This window comes from Oncorhynchus masou, chromosome 6 (genome assembly GCF_036934945.1).
Source record: "Oncorhynchus masou masou isolate Uvic2021 chromosome 6, UVic_Omas_1.1, whole genome shotgun sequence".
NCBI lineage: Eukaryota > Metazoa > Chordata > Actinopteri > Salmoniformes > Salmonidae > Oncorhynchus > Oncorhynchus masou.
The window spans coordinates 63,260,090-63,284,519 of NC_088217.1; the positions used below are offsets into that span (position 1 = coordinate 63,260,090).

Genomic DNA, 24,430 nt, shown 5'->3' on the forward strand with positions numbered 1-24,430 from the left:
TAGTTTCTAGTTCTAATCACGGGACGTCATGAACAATTCATACAGTACAAAAATATATTAAAGTGTAGAACGCCCTTCTAAAAAAAATTATTTTTTAAAAATCACACATTAGTTCAACAACTGCATAGTTTATGTCCCTGTTTTATAAGGTAGTACTCACTGTACTTACTGGTGTTGATCAGTTCTCCAGTCTTCTCTGTTCTCCAATGTGACAGTAATCTCCCCCTCTTCATCCTTCATTCCAAAAACAACATTTTCTTTTGCTGTGACAGTAACCTCCTCCACTCCAAAAACTGCATCTTCCCCTTCCTCTTCTACAGTAACAGCCTCACCCTCTAATTGTTTTTGTATTATAACAGCCTCCTCTTCCTCCTCCACTTTCACCAGAGCTTCTTTCTCTGTCCAGCAGACCTCTTCTTTAGCAGAAGAGTAACTTAGTGAGCTCATGGTCGGGGATAATAGCTAGCTAACATTAGCGACTAGACTAGTGCTAACTTAACCAGTGTTAGGGTTGCATCAATCGAATCTGGTATCAGGATAAGTATGACGCGGAGTCATCGATTGTATACTATGTACTTTTTATTAGCTAAGCAATAAGTAGTAAATGAAATTTTCGTATATACGGGCTCTCTGTCCCACCTCGCAGGGCAAACAGAGAACTGACTTGTTCCTGACAAAGATATTGTAATATTCTCTGACAGAAGTAGTTCCTGCTTCCGAGCCGGCCTGTCAGAGTAGAGACTGGGCGTGGTTTAAACTCACTCAGCCTATCGTTGATTGTTGGCGCCAGAGCTGGTCCCCTAGACGCTTCAGCGGTCAGTCGTTGTAGTTGTGTAGAATAGCTATGCACCCATGCTCAATACAGTTACCACGCACCTGGCTCCTGTTAACTAACAAAAGACCGTACATTCTGAATGTGCCCCCACAACTCATTGCACAGTTCCTGTCTTCATGTTATTCTGTATTTTTCCATCATGAGAAAGGCCCATGGCCCTGAAACAATGTCTCAAGTCAGCTATGTTGCATAACACAGAATCCTCACACAAGCCAGCTAGTTGACTTACAACGTAAAATATTAAATTAAATGTGGTAGCTAGTTGTTTCAATCATAGTGGCAAATAAACCATGAAATTGTCTAAAGAACTTGAACGTTCCGACTTTGTTGGCTAACGAGGTGGCTGCAGTTGTTGAAGAAGCCTTCCGTCCACTAGCTTACACGTCACAGTAGAAACATCGCCTGAAAGACACATCGCCATCTACTGTCTGGAGGGAGGAAACGCAGTTGAGGAGGGAAAACTTTATTTCTTCATTGAATTATAATATTATAAAGCAGTTTAGGGAAACATTTTTCTCTATTAAATAAGAATATTATATCAACACGTACAAAGAGCAACAAGTGTTGTTTGATAAATTCAGATTTTTTTAATGAGAATTTTAAACAAACTCTACTCCATATCTGTATTCCTGATTCAGTCAAATAACTAGATATCAAAATAAGCACCTAGCTATTGATACCCTTGATAAAGATTAGCAAAAATGACTGTATAAAATAAATAAACTTGACTCAATACCAGGATATTTTGGCCCAAAACCTGATTACCTCTCTGCTAGGAGGCTGAAACTTGGCCATAAATTGATCTTCCAGCAAGACACATCAACATCCATGAAGAAATGGTTAGTTGGGCACAAAAATCAACCTTTAATGGTCATCTCAGTCTTCAGACTTGAACTCCATTGAAAACCTGTGGTTGAATTTAACAGGGCAGTCCACAAGCGCAGACAAAATAAATCAAGGACCTGGAGAGGTTCTGTATGGAGGAATGGTCTAAGATCCCACCCAATGTGTTCTCTAATCTCATAAAACATTTCAGTGTCGTTATCCTCTCAAGGGGAGGGTGCTGGAGTATTGAAAACATGGGAGACACCTTCTTTTTGAGAATTACATGTTAAACAATACATCATGTAGATGTATATAATGAACAGACTAGGTCTGTACTGCTCCTACAGTGCATTCAGAAAGTATTCAAACCCCTTCAAATTTTCTACATTTGTTACGGTACCATGGCAGCCTTATTCTAAAATGGATTTTTTTTTAAATACTCAATCTACACACAATACCCCATAACATGTTTTTTTTTATTTGTTTTGCTAATTTATTAAAATAAACTGAAAAATCACATTTACATAAGTATTCAGACTCTTTACTACGTACTTTGGCAGCGATTACAGCCTTGAGTCTTCTTGTGTATGACGCTACAAGCTTGGCACACCTTTATTTGGGGAGTTTCTCCCATTCTTCTCTGCAGATCCTCTCAAGCTCTGTCAGGTTGGATGGGGAGCGTCACTGCACAGCTATTTTCAGGTCTCTCTAGAGATGTTCGATCGGGTTCAAGTCCGGGCTCTGGCTGGGCCACTCAAGGTTATTCAGAGACCTGTCCTGAAGCAACTCCGCCGTTGTCTTGGCTGTGGGCTTAAGGCTGTTGTACTGTTGGTAGGTGAACCGTTGCCCCAGTCTGAGGTCCTGAGTTCTCTGTAGCAGGTTTTCATCAAGGTTCTCTCTGTACTTTGCTCCGTTCATCTTTCCCTCGATTCTGATTAGTCTCCCAGTCCCTGCCACTGAAAAACATCCCCACAGCATGAAGCTGCCACCACCACGCTTTACGCCAGGTGAGACACTTGGCATTCAGACCAAAGAGTTCAGTCCTTAGGTGTCTTTTGGCTACAAGCGGGCAGTCATGTTCTTATTACTGAAGAGTGGTTTCCGTCTGGCCACTCTACTACAAAGGCCTGATTGGTGGAGTGCTGCAGAGATGGTTGTTCTCCCGTCTCCACAGAGGAACTCTGGAGCTGTCAGAGTGAACATCGGGTTCTTGGTCACCTCCCTGACCAAGGCCCTTCTACCCCCATTTCGCAGTTTGGCAGGCGGCCAGCTCTAGGAAGTCTTGGTGGTTCCAAACTTCTTCCATTCTAGAATGATGGTGACCACTGTGTTCTTGGGGACCTTCAATGCTACAGACATTTTTTGGTACCCTTCCCCAGATCTGTTCCTCGACACGATCCTGTCTCGGAGCTCTATTGACAATTTCTTTGAACTCATTGCTTGGTGTTTGCTCTGATGGACATTGTCAACTGTGGGACAGGTTTAATCATAAACAATATGATTTCATGTGGCATAAACAAAAACACAAATTCTCAGTCAAAAAGTCAGAACACATTGACTTTATTCTCTCATGTGATTTCAGGTTCTGTGACTGGGAAAATGTCTTTCCACACAGAGAGAGAGAGGAGTGGTAGGGCTTTTTTGGTGTGTCTTCTTATGCTCCTTCAGACTCCTTAACCAGACAAAACTCTTTCCACACTGGGAGTATTGGAAAGGCTTTTCTCCTGTGTGTGTCCTCTCCTGAGCTTTTTGGTCCCCGACTCGTGAAAATCTATTTTACGCTGGGAGCAGTGGTAAAGCTTCTCTCCTGTGTTTGTCCACTCATGCTCCTTCAGGCTCCCTAACTGAAAACTCATTCCAGTGGGAACAGTAATAAGTCTAGTCCATCTCATACCAAAGACAGAGTATTTAGTTAAATACTAAGAAGAGAACTGAATTAAACCTTCATAAAATAAAACTGTCTTCCTGCGAGACTCGATTCCTCAAAAACCTGAAGTCAGTTTTCAGAACATTCCATCATTTCTTAACTTGGTGGCTGCCCTAATAAAAATGCAGAACATAACATCTAATCTTGCTCTCATGTTTATAGCAGAGCTCTATAGGCAAAGGGAAAGGGGGATACCTAGTCAGTTGTACAACTGAATGCATTCAACTGAAATGTGTCTTCCGCATTTTACCCAAACCCTCTGAATCAGAGAGGTGCGAGGGGTTGCCTTAATCGACATCCACGTCTTCGGTGCCTGGATTTTCTTCTGTGTGTATTCTCTCATGCCTTTTCAGGGTAGCTAACACGGTAAAACTCTTTCTACACTGGGAACATTGGAAAGGCTTTTCTCCTGTGTGTGTCCTCTCATGAGCTTTTAGGTCCCCTACTCGGGAAAATCTATTTTTACACTGGGAGCAGTGGTAAGGCTTTTCTCCTGTGTGTATTCTCTCATGCTCTTGTAGGTGCCCTCTCTGAGTAAAACTGTTGCCACAATGGGAACATTGGAATGGCTTTTCTCCTGTGTGTATTCTCTCATGCCTTTTTAGGTTACTTAACACGATAAAACTCTTTCCACACTGGGAACATTGGAAAGGTTTTTCTCCTGTGTGTGTCCACTCATGCTCCTTCAGGCTCCTTGACTGAATAAAACTCATTCCACAGTGTGAACAGTGATGAGGCTTTTCTCCTGTGTGTATTCTCTCATGCCTTTTCAGGTTAGCTAACACGGTAAAACGCTTTCCACACTGGGAACAATGGAAAGGTTCTTCTCCTGTGTGTGTCCACTCATGAGCTTTTAGGTCCCCTGATCGGGAAAATCTCTTTTCACAATGGAAGCAATGGTAAGGCTTTTCTCCTGTGTGTATTCTCTCATGCCTTTTCAAGTTAGCTAACAGGGTAAAAATCTTTCTACACTGGGAACACTGGAAAGGCTTTTCTTCTGTGTGTGTCCACTCATGTGCCTTCAGGCTCGCCAACTGAATAAAACTCATTCCACAGTGGGAACAGTGATAAGGACTTTCTCCTGTGTGTATTCTCTCATGCCTTTTCAGATTAGCTAACAGGGTAAAACTCTTTCCACACTGGGAACATTGAAAAGGCTTTTCTCCTTTGTGTATTCTCTCATGCCTTTTCAGGTTATTTAACACAGTAAAACTCTTTCCACATTGGGAACACTGGAAAGGCTTTTCTCCCGTGTGTGTCCTTTCATGAGCTTTTAAGTCCCCTGAGCTGGAAAATCTCTTTTCACAGTGGGAGCAGTGGTGTCGTCTCGCTGGTTTGGGCATCTCTGGGTCTGGTTCCCCTGAAGGACTCTTCCTGCTGTCAGAATCTGGTATCTCTCCTGCCAAAGACAACCAGAGTATATCGTTAAACAGAGACCTGAATGAAACCTCCACATGATAAAAGTGTCTTCCTATGAGGTTTAATCTAGACTAGATCCCTCAATAAAAGAGCAGAACTGGTCATCACAGAGTGGCTGTAGTGCTTTGTAGGCTGGGTAAATCGTTTTGAATTCAATACATTTTTGACACCATCCCTTTTGATTTAAATAAAGCTTTCCTTACATGCTTGCCTGTGGAAGAAGTGGTAAAAACATTAATGAGATATACAGTACCAGTCAAAAGTTTGGACACCTATTCTTTCCAGGGTTTGTCTTTATTTTGACTATTTTCTACATTGTTGAGTAATAGTGAAGACATGAAAACACATATGGGATCATGTAGTAACCAAAAACAAAAGTGGCAAACAAATCAAAATATATTTTTGATTCTTCAAAGGTGCCACCCTTTGCCTTGATGACAGCTTTGCATTCTCTCAAATAGCTTCACCTGGAATGCTTTTCAAACCGTCTTGAAGGAGTTCCCACATATGCTGAGCACTTATTGGCTGCTTTTCCTTCGCTCTGTGGTACAATTAATCCCAAACCATCTCAATTGGGTTGAGGTTGGGTGATTGTGGAGGCCAGGTCATCTGATGCAGCACTCAATCACTCTCCTTTTTGGTCAAATAGCCCTTACACAGCCTGGAGGTGTGTTGGGTCATTATCATTTGTTTTTCAAAGGACAGTCCCACTAAGCGCAAACCAGATGGGATGGCATATCGCTTCAGAATGCTGTGGTAGCCAGACAGGTGTGTGCCTTTCTAAATCATGTCCAATCAATTGAATTTACAACAGGTGGACTCCAATCAAGTTGTAGAAACATCTCAAGGATGATCAATGGACACAGTTTAGAGTCTCATAGCAAACGGTCTGAATACTTATGTAAATAAGGTATCTGTTTTTTCTTTTTAATAAATGTGACATTTTTTCTCCAAACCTATTTTCTCTTTGTCATTATGGGGTATTGTGATGTCATTATTGGAAATTGTGTGTAGATTGGTGAGGATTAGTATTTATTCAATTCATTGTAGAATAAGGCTAACGTAACAAAATGTGGAAAGAGTTTAGTGACATAAATAAGGGATTAAAGACATTTTTTAAATATCTCTCAGATAGGACAGACACTTCAGAACAAACTTACTTTAGATGTTCTGGGGGAAACAATGTTAGTATGGTTACTGTTGTTCCATGTTGTGAATGTTATCCAATGTGTTACTATGGGATATAGCAGTATGGCCAAATAAGTTGACATAAAATGACCTATTTTTATTACTATTGATACTTCCAGTTCAAAATCAAATAGCAAAATTATCCTTGGTATAATCTTAAAACAATTCCATATAGCTTAGAAGAACCTCCCCCTCAGAAAAGGACATCTTCAGACAGGGCTTAGAGTCTAAGCCTTAGACTGTAAAACTATCATTTAGATCTGATGATCATTGGGACAAGGACATCCTCAGACAGGGCTTAGACTGTAAAACTATCATTTAGATCTGATGATTGGTCAGGCCCATTCATTTTCAATGAAGAGAAGCAAAGTGGGTGACATGTGCAAGGCGGGACCAAAGTTGGGGAAAGCTGAAAGTAGATTTTTTTGGGGGTACTTTTTTTAACCCCTTTTCTCCCATTGCTGCCCCTCCTGTACAGACTCAGGAGAGGCGAAGGTTAAGGGCCATGTGTCCTCCGAAACACGACCGTGCCAAACCGCACTGCTTCTTGACACACTGCTCGCTTAACCCAGATGCCAGCCGCACCAATGTGTCGGAGGAAATACCGTCCAGCTGGCGACCGAAGTCAGCGTGCATGCGCCCGGACACAAGGACTCGATAGAGCGCGATGGGACAAGGACATCCAAGCCGGCCAAACCCTCCCCTATGGGCCAATTCAAATATGTGCCGCCTCATGGGTCTCCCCGGTTGCGGCCGGCTGCGACACAGCCCTGGATCAAACCCGGATCTGTAGAGCGACGCAGTGCTCTGCCACTCGGGAGGCTGTTGATAGCTAGCACCACCCATAATGCTTGCTAGTGTAACGGATGTGAAATGGCTAGCTAGTTAGCGGTGTTCGTGCTAAATAGCGTTTCAATCGGTGACGTCACTTGCTCTGAGACCTTGAAGTAGTAGTTCCCCTTGCTCTGCAAGGGCCACGGCTTTTGTGGAGCGATGGGTAACAATGCTTCGTGGGTGACTGTTGTTGATGTGTGCAGAGGGCGCCCGGGTATGAGCGAGGGGACGGTCTAAAGTTATACTGTTACACTAGCACCACACGAGAGCGAAGCTAGCATGGTTATCCACATGTTTTACCTGCAAGCTCTTCCTCAACAGCAATGCTGTATTCAATATCAAAAGTAAAGAAATGTTTTAAAATGCAGTGACCCAAGACTAAAGATTCTATTTTAACAAACAAAAACAAAATTCTTATCAAACTCGCGTGGTGCAGTTGATTTGTGGGTGTCAGAAACAATGTAGCTATTTATACAGCAGGAATTCTGATAAATAAGTTGTAGCTGTGACGAGGGCTTGACCTCACTGGCCAAAAGAAAACATGTTCCCAACCTTTTCATGTGGTTGGATCACGTTGTGTATTTACAGTGTTTGATGTTGTGTTGTCATAACCTCCGGGAGGAGAGAATGGATGTTTACCCTGGGAGATTCCATGCCAGCGGAGCTCAAAAATATTTTCAGGCTAGGCTGGTGTGTGCGCGAGTGTAATGTGTGGACTAGAGGTCGACCGATTATGATTTTTCAACGCCGATACCGATTAATCGGCCGATTTTTTTATTTTTTTTATGTATTTATATGTAATAATGACAATTACAACAATATTGAATTAACACTTTTATTTTAACTTAATATAATACATCAATCAAATCATTTTAGCCTCAAATAAATAATGAAACATGTTCAATTTGGTTTAAATAATGCAAAAACAAAGTGTTGGAGAAGAAAGTAAAAGTGCAATATGTGCAATGTAAAAAAGCTAACGTTTAAATTCCTTGCTCAGAACATGAGAACATATGAAAGCTGGTGGTTCCTTTTAAAATGAGTCTTCAATATTCCCAGGTAAGAAGTTTTAGGTTGTAGTTATTATAGGAATTATAGGACTATTCCTCTCTATATCATTTGTATTTCATATACCTTTGACTATTGGATGTTCTTATAGGCACTTTAGTATTGCCAGTGGAACAGTATAGCTTCCGTCTCTCTCCTCGAACCTACCTGGGCTCGAACCAGGAACGCATCGTTACCATCGCTCCACAAACGCCGCGGCCCTTGCAGAGCAACTACTTCAAGGTCTCAGAGCGTGTGACGTCACCAACTGAAATGCTATTAGCATGCACCCAGCTAACTAGCTAACCATTTCACATTGGTTACACCAGCCTAATCTCGGGAGTTGATAGGCTTGTAGTCATACACAGCTCAATGCTTGAAGCACAGCGAAGAGCTGCTGGCAAACGCACTAAAGTGCTGTTTGAATTAATGCTTATGAGCCTGCTGCTGCCTACCACCGCTCAGTCAGACTGCTCTATCAAATCATAGACTTAATTATAACATAATAACACACAGAAATACAAACCTTAGGTCATGAATATGGTCTAATCCGGAAACTATCATTTCGAAGAAAAAATATATACTTTCAGTGAAATACGGAACCGTTCCGGGTGGCATCCATAAGTCTAAATATTCCTGTTAACATTGAAGGTTGTGCAATGTATGTCATAACTACATAAAATTCTGGCAAATTAGTTTGCAACGAGCCAGGTGGCCCAAACAGTTGCATATACCCTGACTCTGTGTGCAATGAATGCAAGAGAAGTGACACAATTTCCCTGGTGTAATATTGCCTGCTAACCTAGATTTCTTTTAACATTAATATGTAGTTTAAAAAGATATACTTCTGTGTCTTGATTTTAAGAAAGGCATTGATGTTTATGGTTAGGTACATTCGTGCAACGATTAGGCTTTTTTTGCAAATGCGCTTTTGTTAAATCATCCCCCGTTTGGCGAAGTTGGCTGTCTTTGTTAGGAAGAAATAGTCTTCACACAGTTTGCAACGGGCCATGCGGCCCAAACTGCTGCATATACCTTGACTCTGTTGCACAGAATGCAAGAGAAGTGACACAATATCCCTAGTTAAAAGAAATTCATGTTAGCAGGCAATATTAACTAAATATGCAGGTTTAAAAATATATACTTGTGTATTGATTTTAAGAAAGGCATTGATGTTTATGGTTAGGTACACGTTGGAGCAACGATAGTCTTTTTTCGCAAATGCGCACCGCATCGATGATATGCAACGCAGGACACGCTAGATGAACTAGTAATATCAACCATGTGTAGTTAACTGGGGATTATGTTAAGATTTATTTATAAGACACGTTTAATGCTAGCTAGCACCTTACCTTGGCTCCTTGCTGCACTCGCATAACAGGTAGTCAGTCTGCCACGCAGTCTCCTCGTGGAGTGCAATGTAATCGGCCATTCCGATTAATCGGTCGACCTCTACACATTATAAGCTAAGTATCTCTGTGTTGAAACAGACTAACGAGACCCTACTGTAAATCAAGCATATAATAACACATTATAAACATCAATTTGTTAGGGATGTTGGATCCAACATGGAGCACAGCATAACTGTCTTTACCAGAGTAATGAATGAAGATGCACTTTGGTAGTTGTTGCATGTCGTGATGTTTGTCATGTGACTGTCATTCAGAAAATGATTTCTGGGATCAGCTGATGATAGTTGAACATGTGACTAACTAAACAGCTACAGTATTAAGTATTGTGTGTAATTACTGAAGAAACACGTTAATGACAGTATCCATTTGTGTGCTGTGAATCAACTTAAGGTTACTCTCGGATTTAGCAAACTCTCAAATGATTTAGGATTTATGTGCCCATGAAAACTGTTTTCCCAGCGTAACATAAGGAGACACTAAATGTAGTTAGGGAGCATTTCAACAATCTAAATACAAAAAACTGTCCGATTTTAAGATCCAGTATTTAAGTTGAAGTTTTTCATATGACAAGCTTAACGTTATGACTATAACTACTGCTCGAGGAGGGAAAAGAGGCACAACATACTATTATATCCACATGTTATGACTATAACTACTGTTCCCTGAAGGAGGGAAAATAGGTACAACATACTATTAAATCCACACCTCGCTGCAAGCCCCGCCTTCAACAGGTGATGAGTGTGAGACTCGGATTTATTCCTTAAATTTAATACCGCACTTCACCGACCCAGGAAATGACAGGGCCAAACAGGTGTTGTAACTCGTTCATAATTGGCACGCAGATCGGTAGAAATAGTAAGATAAATTGGCACTCCAAATGGAAATGGAAAAAGGTTTGCCAATTTTAACGGAAATATAGAGAATATAAATATAGATAGAGAACCCGCAGTGCCGCTTTGTGGATAACGACTCCCCTTGTCAGGGCGGAGAGACATCTTGTCAGTATATCCATAATCCTTGGTGTAGCCAACCCAACTCTCACATGGCACTATTGGGGGACACGGTATTTAGTAAATCATCACTACATTAAAATCACTACATGCCGTGCCCCCCAGTCTGCGGTCAGCAGACAGACCCTTCTCAAATATATATATATATATATATATATTCAGTCACTTTTTGGAAAAGGAACGGAGAAAACAAGGGGTCGACTGATTCTAGACACATCAGTCATCATCCTAGGGCCCTCCGTTGAAGAGGTATTGACGGGGTGGGTATAATTTGTGGAACGTTCTAACAGGAATACGTTCCAAAAACTTCGTAAATAACAAGGTTGCCAACAAGCAACGCATACAGAGTCGTATAACAGTAGAATGAGATACCGGGTAGGGAGCGAGCTATGTAATTACGTTTTTCACTCACCACGTTTATTCGGAAAAAAATGTCTCTTCGTTCTAGTAGCCTCCACCATTTCTCATTCGTTGTTTTAGTTATTATTTCCGGTGTTCCTGCATTTGCGGGTGAACTCAGTTGCGCCTTAATTGGGGAATCGCTGTGGTTGAAATGTAACTAATGACCGCAAGCCCCAGTATTTTATTAGCTAGGTGGCTTGTACACAATTGTTACCGTTGATACTGTATATTCCTTATCGTACTACAGAAGCATGCATTGTATTTTGCCAAGTTCTCTCTGTGTTAATCCTTTTCCCCAAATATAACAGGTAACTTGTGTCTGTCGATGTTGTTGAGTTCATCTTGCCTAGTTAAATAAAGATAAAATAAATTAGAACATTTAAAATATATACTTTGACCTATTTCAGTTAACCCCAAGATGCTTGATTCACTACACCTGCTTTTAAATAACTTTCCAGTCGTTTTTGCTTTACATTCCGACTTTTGAACGTCTGTTTATTGGACATATATATTAGTGTCTAATAAAAAAATAGCAACTTATGTAAAGCATCCCATCTGTGTTAAGGTTAAAGTGTGTGTATATATATATATATATATATGTAGTGTAGGTCTTCTTGATGTCCACTAGGTGTCAGCAGAGCTTCAATAATGTCACACCAGGTTCACAACACGTTTTTCATGTGTAACAAATCAAATTGTATTTGTCACATGCGCCGAATACTACACGTGTAGACCTTACAGTAAAATGCTGAAATGAAGCCCTTGACCAACAATTTAGATGTAAGAAAAATGTGTTAAGTAAAAAAATAAGAAATTAAAGTAACTAAAGAACAGCAGTAAAAATAAAAATAGCAAGGCTATATACATGGGGTACCGGTGTTCCTTTCAAGTCCAGTGGTGTAAATTACTTAACAAAAATGTATTTAAACTACTCCACTACATTCTGTTTATATCTGTTTTTTTTTGTATCTGTCATTTTACTCTTTCTGTTTCTTTACAACATTCAATTTTCCTTCGCCACATTTTTAAATAAATTAATATATTTTTTACTCCATACAGTTTGCCTGGCACCCAAAAGTACTTTATGTATTTGAATGCTAAGCCGGACAGGAAAATGGTCCAATTCACACACTTATCAAGAGAACATCCCTACTGCCTCTGATCTAGCGGACTCACTAAACACATGCTTCGTTTGTAAATTATGTCTGAGTGTTCCCATGGCTATTTCATAATTAAAAATACAAGAAAATTGTGCTGTCTGGTTTGCTTAATATATGGAAGGTCAAATAATTTATACTTTTACCACTGACACTTAAGTATCTTTTAGCAATGAGGTTTACTTAGTATTTTACTGGTTCACTAACTTTTACTTGAGACATTTTCTATTAACATATCTTTACTTTTACTCAAGAATGACAATTGGGTACTTTTTCAACCACTGTTCAAGATGTTTAGCACCCAATACCCAACATTCACTTGGTGGCTTGAAGTAGGAGTGCTGAACTAGGATCTGTTTGGCATTTGTGAGTAGAATGAATAACATTACTTTGACAGGGGTGGGGGGTACTGCTTCCAGTTCAGCATTCTTAGCCTGAGACATTTCATAAATGCGTACAGAGGAGCACTTTTCTACGATCAGCTTTGCCCAAATCATTCTGAATCAGTTGTCTCTGGAATAACTTTATATGGACAGCGGTGGGTTTGTTTGTAGATCAGCACTCCTTCTCAACACCAGTTGCTGTACCCTAACATTTTATAATCCAATTTCCCTTAATGTCTATGTCCTTCCGGAACCCCACCTCAACATTGTTCTGTCAAGGCAACAAAAGCAAGTTGGCATGCTCTTGAAATGAATTTAACTCACAACCTCTCCTTTGGGAATTCACCACCGTATCTACTACTACAACTATTTTTAAACTATCTTAACATGTGGCTTTCTTCAGGGGGACCAAGACTAGGAACACTTTTGAATAGTCTACAAAGAATGGCCCCAGGTAAAAGTTGGCTTTTGCAGAGTATGTTTGTATTGTTACTCCACAGCATAGTATGCTATCACAACTCTATTGAAATTACATTTGAAATAAGGTGTCACTTCATTCTTGCTTTTTGATGGGAACTAGCCCCTTTTCCCCTATATACCTCTGGTTTGCTCTTTCAGACGCACAAAGGAAACAAGAAAGAAGTTGCTACATTAACTGTTTCTCTGGGATTTGAACTAGGGGGTACATGCCTCAAGTTAGCTCTTTCATGACAACAAAAGGCAGAATCAAAAATGGCTCTCTAAAAAATAATCTCTTCAGATTTGAACTCTCAAACTCTGGTTTGGGGGGCAAACGCCACAACCACTAGTCTACCAGAGAGATCGAACCCTTGTACTATTTCACATGCTATAACCTACCAACCTTATTCTAAAATCGCTTACATTTATATTTTCCCTCAATCTACACACAATACCCTATGATCACAAAGTGAATATTGGGTTCATACATTTTAGCAAATGATTTACAAATTAAAAAACAGAAATACCTTATTTACATAATGATTCTTCCCCTTTGCAATGAGTCTCAAATTGAGCTCAGGTGCATCCTGTTTCCATTGATCATCCTAGAGCTGTTTCTACAACTTCATTGGAGTACAGCTATGGAAAATTCAATTGATTTGACATGATTTGGAAAGGCACACACCTGTCTATATAAGGTGCCACAGTTGACAGTGCATGCCAGGGCAAAAATCAAGGCAAATCAAATTTTATTTGTCACATGCGCCGAATACAACAGCTGTGGACCTTACCGTAAAGGTCTTACTTACAAGCCCAAAAGCAATAATGCAGGTCAAGAAATAGAGTTAAGAAATTGTTTCCTAAGTAAACTAAAGTCAAAAAATGTAATAAATCCATAAGTAACACAAGACAATTACATAACAATAACGAGGCTATATAAATGGGGTACCGGTACCGAGTCAATGTGCGGGGGTACAGGTTAGTTGAGGTCATTTGTAAAGTGACTTTGCATTTATAATTAACAGTGAGTAGCAGCAGTGTAGAAACACTGGGGGGGGGGGCTCTTTGACTATGTTTTAGCCCTTCCTGTGACAACGGCTAATATATAGGTCCTTGATGTCAGGAAGCTTTGCACCAGTGATGTACTGGGCCGTACGCACTACCCTCTGTAGCGCCTTATGGCCAGATGCCCAGCAGTTGCCGTACCAGGTGGTTATATAACCTCTCAGGATGCTCTCGATGGTGCAGCTGTTGAACTTTTTGAGGATCTGGGGATCCATGCTAAATATTGTCAGTCTCCTGAGGGGGAAAGGTTTTGTCGTGCCCTCTTCACAACTGTGTTGGTGTGTTTCGACCATGATAGTTTGTTGGTGATGTGGACACCCAGGAACTTGGAACTCTCGACTCACTCCACTTCAGCCCTGTCGATGTTAATGGGGGCCTGTTCGGCCCTCCTTTTCCTAAAGTCCATGATCAGCCCCTTTGTCTTGCTCACATTGAGGGAGAGGTTGTTGTCATCAGGCCAGGAATTCCTGAGGCATGGTTCCAGGGCTCAGGTCCTCTGGGAGGGGAGGGAGAGGGAATTGCAGGGTGCATGAGACAGGAGAAATACTCCAGATATAACAGATTAACCCTAGCCCTCTGACACAAACTTTTACAGCATAAATACTGGAGGCTGAGATACGAGGCGTAGGGAGACACTGTAGCCATGTCCTATGATTCCCCCGGACAGGGCCTATGATTCCCCCGGACAGGGCCTATGATGTAGTGGACCCTACCAGAAAACATTTAGTTACTTTTTGCATTTATTATGCTTTAAGTCTTACATATGCACAAGAAGAACACATTTCTCAATTTTGGTGAAAGTTGCCCATTAGCTAACCACAACTGTCCTGTCAAATACATTCATGACCTACAACTTGACGATCTGACAGTGTGGGGTAGAGAAATTCCAACTAACGGGTGAAAAATGAACCAGGTTCTTTCTGTGTATATGCAGAACAGTATACAAATACACTAATAATACATCCAGTCTCTGCTTATTGGTGATACTTTCCATTCTGCCCTATTGTGACCTTTGATCCCTTGCAAAGGGCCTTAAATTTCCACATTCTGGATGACATCCTGCTGAACTTTCATTGTTTGATCTAGTGTGTGAAAAACAATTTCCCTCTCACTTGTCCCATGTGCGCTGACCTACGGTGCAGTTAGATGCAAAGGTGCTACTTGATGTAGACATGACATGTGATTTGGGATGAGAGGAAAAGACAATCAATGATAATTGAAATTGCTAATTTATTCTGCACATTGCTATATTTGTTCAGGTAGACATTGAATATGTTTCATATGTGGGTGATGCATTTCATTTGTAGTCTTTCTTAATTTGTCCTTTTGAAATATATTTAACATAATTTGGTGGGATGTCTGTAAGACATCACTTATGATGATCAATATTTCAATTTAGTGTAATGACATCAAACACTCCCTTCTCCTGAAGGGCGTACATAATATGATTCACTATTCGCCATAAATGTAAAAGCATTAGATTGCCGTATGCATGGCCCAAAAGGAGTTTCCACCATATTTCCTGTTTATGCAGAGAATTGAAAGGGGGCACTTTGGGAGAACTGAAATGTTTGATACAAATTACTGAGCAACTCCTTCCTCCCTCCTTGAAGTAATCATTGCTTAGACAGGAATGGGCAGGTGAAACCAAGGGCTCCACTACATGGCTTTAACCTGCCTAGTCATTTCTAATCAGTGATTACTTCTAGGGAGGACAAAAGGAGGGATATATATATATAAAGATTGAGTGAGCCACTACTGTCAAGCTACACAATCCAATCATGTTATTTGCATATAATATACTTTTGACCTCTCACCTGTAAATTGTCTGTAACCATTCCACAGTGGAAACACTTGAGCCTCTGCCTCGTCCACATCAGCAATAACTCATTACTCCTACTCCAGGTAAATTCATTAGCATGAAGTTTGATACCCACATGACCCCACTCAACCCCAGGAGCCAAGTGTTAACATTCAATCTAACCTGGGGCCTTACGTATCAAGTGTCTCAGAGTAGGAGTGTCCCTCTCGGATCAGTTTTGCAGTTTACAACAAGAATAAGATTCTTGTTTCTCCCACCCATATGGAGACTCGGCCCGCGACCCGCAACCCTTCTGGTGACGGAAAACAAGGGGTGAAGAATAAAAATTGCCCAGGTCAAACGTGGTGTCATAGTGAAAAATGTGTGCTTCTTGGTATTTGCATTTAATGACTGCCTTGGTCTCTTCAACCATTTCTGGTGCTGCCACCACCAGAACGGTTGCGGGTCGAGTCTCCATATGGGTGACAAATCCGGGGAGAATGTCACCCATCATATGTGTTGTGCCACCAACTCGTCCTGGTCCATATCAGTAATGTCCCTTGCTCGACAATTTGTGTTCTTCACTTGTGCCACGTTGCGAGGTTGGTACTCTGGCATGAATTATGTATTTGGGGGTGGTGGTGGGTTATTGGTCATGTCAGTATACTTTTCCAGGTGTTTCAGTCTTTCGCCTGGACATTTCATCTGTAATTGAAGGAGCCAATCAGATGAAATCCCTTGCTCGCTGCTGTTGGCTGTTGCCGTGGGGTGGTGGGGGACAGCGGAAACCAAAGTAGTGAACTAGCACAGTATGAGGCTGATGCAGCAACTCATACTCCCTTTTTTTTGGGAGCTCTGGTGCTTCCTTCCGTGCATACTATCGCACTTGATCAAGGGACCTGGGGTAGTGTAGGGGCAATCTTGGAGACAGAGGAGGGTTGCTCATTGGCTATACTTCCCTTCCACCACACGTCGTAGAGTTGTCAATGATAGCTGAGGGTGTTAGACCTTTCCAGTTCAATGACCAGCACAGAAAATAATAATTTTCCTGATGGTAGCACGCTGGTCTATTCAAAATTGCTAAACCTTTCCCTGCAAAATGGCCACAATTGAAATGTAAATAATTCAAAAATTTCAATTTCTCTCCACCATCAAGAGGGGGGAGGACACAACAACGCTTTGCCAGCGAGGTGGGCAGCCCCCAAACCAAATATTGGTTAGGGACCCCAAAAGCCATGTTAAGATCCAAATGAACAACATAACATGGACAGAGGGGGACCTGGGACTTCATCCACAAATCATCTCACAGTAATAGCTGATCTAGGATGTGTCTATAATCTTATTCTTGTTGTAAACTGCAAAACTGATCCGAGAGGGACACTCCTACTCTGAGACACTTGATACGTAAGGCCCCAAGTTAGATTGAATGTTAACACTTGGCTCCTGGGGTTGAGTGGGGTCATGTGGGTATCAAACTTCATGCTAATGAATTTACCTGGAGTAGGAGTAATGAGTTATTGCTGATGTGGACGAGGCAGAGGCTCAAGTGTTTCCACTGTGGAATGGTTACAGACAATTTACAGGTGAGAGGTCAAAAGTATATTATATGCAAATAACATGATTGGATTGTGTAGCTTGACAGTAGTGGCTCACTCAATCTTTATATATATATATATCCCTCCTTTTGTCCTCCCTAGAAGTAATCACTGATTAGAAATGACTAGGCAGGTTAAAGCCATGTAGTGGAGCCCTTGGTTTCACCTGCCCATTCCTGTCTAAGCAATGATTACTTCAAGGAGGGAGGAAGGAGTTGCTCAGTAATTTGTATCAAACATTTCAGTTCTCCCAAAGTGCCCCCTTTCAATTCTCTGCATAAACAGGAAATATGGTGGAAACTCCTTTTGGGCCATGCATACGGCAATCTAATGCTTTTACATTTATGGCGAATAGTGAATCATGTTATGTACGCCCTTCAGGAGAAGGGAGTGTTTGATGTCATTACACTAAATTTAAATATTGATCATCATAAGTGATGTCTTACAGACATCCCACCAAATTATGTTAAATATATTTCAAAAGGACAAATTAAGAAAGACTACAAATGAAATGCATCACCCACATATGAAACATATTCAATGTCTACCTGAACAAATATAGCAATGTGCAGAATAAATTAGCAATTTCAATTGTCATTGATTGTCTTTTCCTCTCATCCCAAATCACATGTCATGTCTACATCAAGTAGCACCTTTGCATCTAACTGCACCGTAGGTCAGCGCACATGGGACAAGTAAGAGGGAAATTGTTTTTCACACACTAGATCAAACAATGAAAGTTCAGCAGGATGTCATCCAGAATGTGGAAATTTAAGGCCCTTTGCAAGGGATCAAAGGTCACAATAGGGCAGAATGGAAAGTATCACCAATAAGCAGAGACTGGATGTATTATTAGTGTATTTGTATACTGTTCTGCATGTACACAGAAAGAACCTGGTTAATTTTTCACCCGTTAGTTGGAATTTCTCTACCCCACACTGTCAGATCGTCAAGTTGTAGGTCATGAATGTATTTGACAGGACAGTTGTGGTTAGCTAATGGGCAACTTTCACCAAAATTGAGAAATGTGTTGTTCTTGTGGATATGTAAGACTTAAAGCATAATAAATGCAAAAAGTAACTAAATGTTTTCTGGTAGGGTCCACTACATCATAGGCCCTGTCCGGGGGAATCATAGGCCCTGTCCGGGGGAATCATAGGACATGGCTACAGTGTCTCCCTACGCCTCGTATCTCAGCCTCCAGTATTTATGCTGTAAAAGTTTGTGTCAGAGGGCAAGGGTTAATCTGTTATATCTGGAGTATTTCTCCTGTCTCATGCACCCTGCAATTCTCTCTCCCTCTCCCTCCCCTCCCAGAGGACCTGAGCCCTGGAACCATGCCTCAGGAATTCCTGGCCTGATGACAACAACCTCTCCCTCAATGTGAGCAAGACAAAGGGGCTGATCATGGACTTTAGGAAAAGGAGGGCCGAACAGGCCCCCATTAACATCGACAGGGCTGAAGTGGAGTGAGTCGAGAGTTCCAAGTTCCTGGGTGTCCACATCACCAACAAACTATCATGGTCGAAACACACCAACACAGTTGTGAAGAGGGCACGACAAAACCTTTCCCCCTCAGGAGACTGACAATATTTAGCATGGATCCCCAGATCCTCAAAAAGTTCAACAGCTGCACCATCGAGAGCATCCTGAGAGGTTATATAACCACCTAGTACGGCAACTGCTGGGCATCTGGCCATAAGGCGCTACAGAGGGTAGTGCGTACGGCCCAGTACATCACTGGGGCAAAGCTTCCTGACATCAAGGACCTATATATTAGCCGTTGTCACAGGAAGGGCTAAAACATAGTCAAAGAGCCCCCCCCCCCCCCCCCCCCCCAGTGTTTCTACACTGCTGCTACTCACTGTTAATTATAAATGCAAAGTCACTTTACAAATGACCTCAACTAACCTGTACCCCCGCACATTGACTCGGTACCCCATTTATATAGCCTCGTTATTGTTATGTAATTGTCTTGTGTTACTTATGGATTTATTACATTTTTTGACTTTAGTTTACTTAGGAAACAATTTCTTAACTCTATTTCTTGACCTGCATTGTTGCTTTTGGGCTTGTAAGTAAGACCTTTACGGTAAGGTCCACAGCTGTTGTATTCGGCGCATGTGACAAATAAAATTTGATTTGCCTTGGTTTTTGCCCTGGCATGCACTGTCAACTGTGGCACCTTATATAGACAGGTGTGTGCCTTTCCAAATCATGTCAAATCAATTGAATTTACCATAGCTGTACTCCAATGAAATTGTAGAAACAGCTCTAGGATGATCAATGGAAACACGATGCACCTGAGCTCAATTTGAGACTCATTGCAAAGGGGAAGAATCATTATGTAAATAAGGTATCTGTTTTTTAATTTGTAAATCATTTGCTAAAATGTATAAACCCAATATTCACTTTGTGATCATAGGGTATTGTGTGTAGATTGAGGGAAAATATTAATGCAATCGATTTTAGAATAAGGTTGGTAGGTTATAGCATGTGAAAAAGAAAAAGGACTCTGCATGTGAAATAGTACAAGGGTTCAATCTCTCTGGTAGACTAGTGCTTATGGCGTTTGCCCCCCAAACCAGAGTTTGAGAGTTCAAATCTGAAGAGATTATTTTTCAGAGAGCCATTTTTGATTCTGCCTTTTGTTGGCATGAAAGGGCTAACTTGAGGTTTGTTGGGGGGTAGGGGGTAGTTCCCATCAAATAGAAGGACTGAAGTGACACCTTGTATAGAATGTCCTTTTAATAGAGTTGTGATAACATACTATGTCGTGGAGTAACAACATATTATCCTTGTCTGCAAAAGCCAACTTTGACCTGGGGGCATGCTTTGTCGACCATTCAAAAGCGTTCCGATACCTTGTCCCCAAGAAAAAAACCACGTGTTATGATAGCTTATAGACAGTAGTAGGCAAATGAAGGTACAAAGTTCCAATATTAAGATTTTGGAATAACATTTCTAGGGTCTATTTGTTGGTCATTGGAAATACGCCTCTTTCGAATTTCATCCCCCGTTCCTAAACACATCCATCCTATAGTGTAGGTTTTGAAGATTCATAATCTGTTTGTAGTCATCAAAAGAAGATTGAGGAACAGTTGGTGGACCCAAGAAGTACAAGCCCCCACACCATTCTCTAACCTCTGAAATGTTGTCTTTGATGTGTGCATTTTGAAGTACCCTTAAACTTCTAGTCCCGGTCTCTCTGGTAGAGTAGTGGTTATGGCGTTTGCTCTCCAAACCAGACTTTGAGAGTTCAAATCTGAGGAGAGCATTTTTTAGAGGGCCATGCTTGATGTTGCCTTTTGTTGTCATGAAAGAGCTAACTTGAGGTATGTACCCCCTAGTTCAAATCCCAGAGAAACAGTTAATGTAGCAACTTCTTTCTTGTTGCCTTTGTGCATCTGAAAGAGCAAACCAGAGGTATATAGGGGAAAAGGGGCTAGTTCCCATCAAAAAGCAAGAAAGAAGTGACACCTTGTTTCAAATGTAATTTCAATAGAGTTGTGATAGCATACTATGCTGTGGAGTAACAATACAAACATACTCTGCAAAAGCCAACTTTTACCTGGGGCAATTCTTTGTAGACTATTCAAAAGTGTTCCTAGTCTTGGTCCCCCTGAAGAAAGCCACATGTTAAGATAGTTTAAAAATAGTTGTAGTAGTAGATACGGTGGTGAATTCCCAAAGGAGAGGTTGTGAGTTAAATTAATTTCAAGAGCATGCCAACTTGCTTTTGTTGCCTTGACAGAACAATGTTGAGGTGGGGTTCCGGAAGGACATAGACATTAAGGGAAATTGGATTATAAAATGTTAGGGTACAGCAACTGATGTTGAGAAGGAGTGCTGATCTACAAACAAACCCACCGCTGTCCATATAAAGTTATTCCAGAGACAACTGATTCAGAATGATTTGGGCAAAGCTGATCGTAGAAAAGTGCTCCTCTGTACGCATTTATGAAATGTCTCAGGCTAAGAATGCTGAACTGGAAGCAGTACCCCCCCACCCCTGTCAAAGTAATGTTATTCATTCTACTCACAAATGCCAAACAGATCCTAGTTCAGCACTCCTACTTCAAGCCACCAAGTGAATGTTGGGTATTGGGTGCTAAACATGAACAGTGGTTGAAAAAGTACCCAATTGTCATTCTTGAGTAAAAGTAAAGATATGTCAATAGAAAATGTCTCAAGTAAAAGTTAAAGTGAACCAGTAAAATACAAAGTAAACCTCATTGCTAAAAGATACTTAAGTGTCAGTGGTAAAAGTATAAATTATTTGACCTTCCATATATTAAGCAAACCAGACAGCACAATTCTCTTGTATTTTTAATTATGAAATAGCCATGGGAACACTCAGACATAATTTACAAACGAAGCATATGTTTAGTGAGTCCGCTAGATCAGAGGCAGTAGGGATGTTCTCTTGATAAGTGTGTGAATTGGACCATTTTCCTGTCCGGCTTAGCATTCAAATGCATAAAGTACTTTTGGGTGCCAGGCAAACTGTATGGAGTAAAAAATATATTAATTTCTTTAAAAATGTGGCGAAGTAAAATTGAATGTTGTAAAGAAACAGAAAAAGTAAAATGACAGATACAAAACAAAACAGATATAAACAGAATGTAGTGGAGTAGTTTAAATACATTTTTGTTAAGTAATTTACACCACTGGACTTGAAAGGAACACCAGTACCCCATGTATATAGCCTTGCTATTTTTATTTTACTGCTGATCTTTAGTTATTTGTTACTTTAATTTCTTATTTTTTTACTTATCCAACAATTTAGTTGTAAGAAAAATGTGTTACGGGCTTCATTTCAGCATTTCACGGTCTACACATGTAGTATTCGGCGACTGTGACAAATACAATTTGATTTGTTACACATGAAAACATGTTGTGAACCTGGTGTGACATTATTGAAGCTGTGCTGACACCTAGTGGACATCAAGAAGACCTACACTACACACATATATACACACACACTTTAACCTTAACACAGATGGGATGATTTACATACGTTGCTATTTTTTTATTTGACACTAATATACACTAATATAGACACTAATTTATTTGATCTTTATTTAACTAGGCAAGATGAACTCAACAACATCGACAGACAAGTTACCTGCTATATTTGGGGAAAAGGATTAACACAGAGAGAACTTGGCAAAATACAATGCATGCTTCTGTAGTACGAGTAGGTATATACAGTATCATCGGTAACAATTGTGTACAAGCCACCTAGCTAATAAAATACTGGGGCTTGCAGTCATTAGTTACATTTCAACCACAGCGATTCCCCAACTAAGGCGCAACAGAGTTCACCCGCAAATGCAGGAACACCGGAAATAATAACTAAAACAACGAATGAGAAATGGTGGAGGCCACTAGAACGAAGAGACATTTTTTTCCGAATAAACGTGGTGAGTGAAAAACGTAATTACATAGCTCGCTCCCTACCCGGTATCTCATTCTACTGTTATACGACTCTGTATGCGTTGCTTGTTGGCAACCTTGTTATTTACGAAGTTTTTGGAACGGATTCCTGTTGAAACGTTCCACAAATTATACTCACCCGTATTGACGAGCCAACTCAGAATATCCAAAGTTAAAAACACATTTAAGGCGGTACTTACTGGTGTTAGTCAGATCTCCCATCTCCTCATCTTCATCTTTCAATGTGACTGTAATCTCCCCTTCCTTCTTCACTCCAAAAACGTCTTTCTCTGCCTCCTCTTCTTTCACTGAAACGTCTTCCTCTTCTTCTTTCACAGTAACAGTCTCACCCTCTACTTCTTGTTTAACTGTGACATCCTCTTCTTCCTTCTCCTCTTTCACGACAATGTTCAGCCCCAGAGTTTCTTTCTCCGTCCAGCAGACCTCCTCTTCTTCAACAGGAGAGAAGTTTAGGGAGCTCATGTTCAGGAATGTTAGCTAGCTGGCTATCATTAGTGACTAGGCTAGTGCTAACTTAACCAGCCAACTACTATAGCTGACTAATACAAAATAACGTAATATTAAATAGTTTAACAAGTAGGTACGACAAAAGTGTGTATAAAACACAGTAGGTAATATACACCGAAAGCGTATAAATAGCTGGAATCTTTCGGCTATGTTGGCTAGCAAACGACCGGGGTGGTTGGCGAGCTGTTTCTGAAGAACCGTCCACTAGATTATACGTCACGCTTGCAGCGTCGCCTGAAAGACGCACATCGGCGTCTGCTGACTGGAGGGGAAACACACTTGAGTATCATATTGTATTTTCAGATAAAGTTAGTTTTAACTGTAGTTAATACATAAATAAAATACTTTAGTTCAGTAGTTCAGACCCCTTGGCTTTTTCCACATTTGGTTACCTTACAGCCTTATTCTAAAATGGGTTAAATATAGAATGTTCCTCATCAATCTACACACAATACCCCTTAATGACAAAGCCAAAGCAAAAACAGAAATACCTTATTCACATAAGTATTCAGACCCTTTGCTATGAGACATATTACAGACATATTCAATCTCTCCCTATCCCAGTCTCCCAGTCCCCACATAATTCAAGATGTCCACCATTTTTCCTGTATGTGTGTGTGATGTGTATATATATATATATATATATATATATATATATATATATATATATATATATATTACATTTTATTTAACCTTTATTTAAATAGACAAGTCAGTTTAGAACAAATTCTTTATTTACAATGACGGCCTACCCTGGCCAAACCCGGACGACACAGAGCAAGTTGTGCAGTGCCATATTGGACTCCAAATCATGGCCAGATGTGATTCAGCCTGGATTCGAACCAGGGACTGTTGTGATGAATCTTGCACTGAGATGCCTTAAAATATTGCGCCACTCGGGAGCCCGGAAAGCAAAGTTAACTGAACTAAGTGACTATCGCCCCGTAGCACTCACTTCCGTCATCATGAAGTGCTTTGAGAGACTCGTCAAGGATTATATCACCTCTACCTTACCTGTCACCCTAGACCCACTTCAATTTTCTTACTGCCTCAATAGATCCACAGATGACGCAATCACACTGCACACTGCCCTATCCCACCTGG

The 24,430-nt window shown here is 40.7% G+C and overlaps 1 protein-coding gene across 1 annotated transcript; it reads right to left on the reverse strand.

Moving 5' to 3' along the window:
- Positions 1–1,679: 1,679 nt before the first annotated feature.
- LOC135542392 (zinc finger protein 501-like) lies at positions 1,680–23,531 on the reverse strand. Its single transcript, XM_064969320.1, has 2 exons — positions 22,999–23,531; positions 1,680–4,986 (listed from the first exon to the last, which is right to left on the reverse strand). The coding sequence occupies exons 1-2, from the start codon at positions 23,279–23,281 to the stop codon at positions 3,875–3,877; spliced, it is 1,395 nt and encodes a 464-aa protein (XP_064825392.1). The 5' UTR covers positions 23,282–23,531; the 3' UTR covers positions 1,680–3,874.
- Positions 23,532–24,430: the final 899 nt, after the last annotated feature.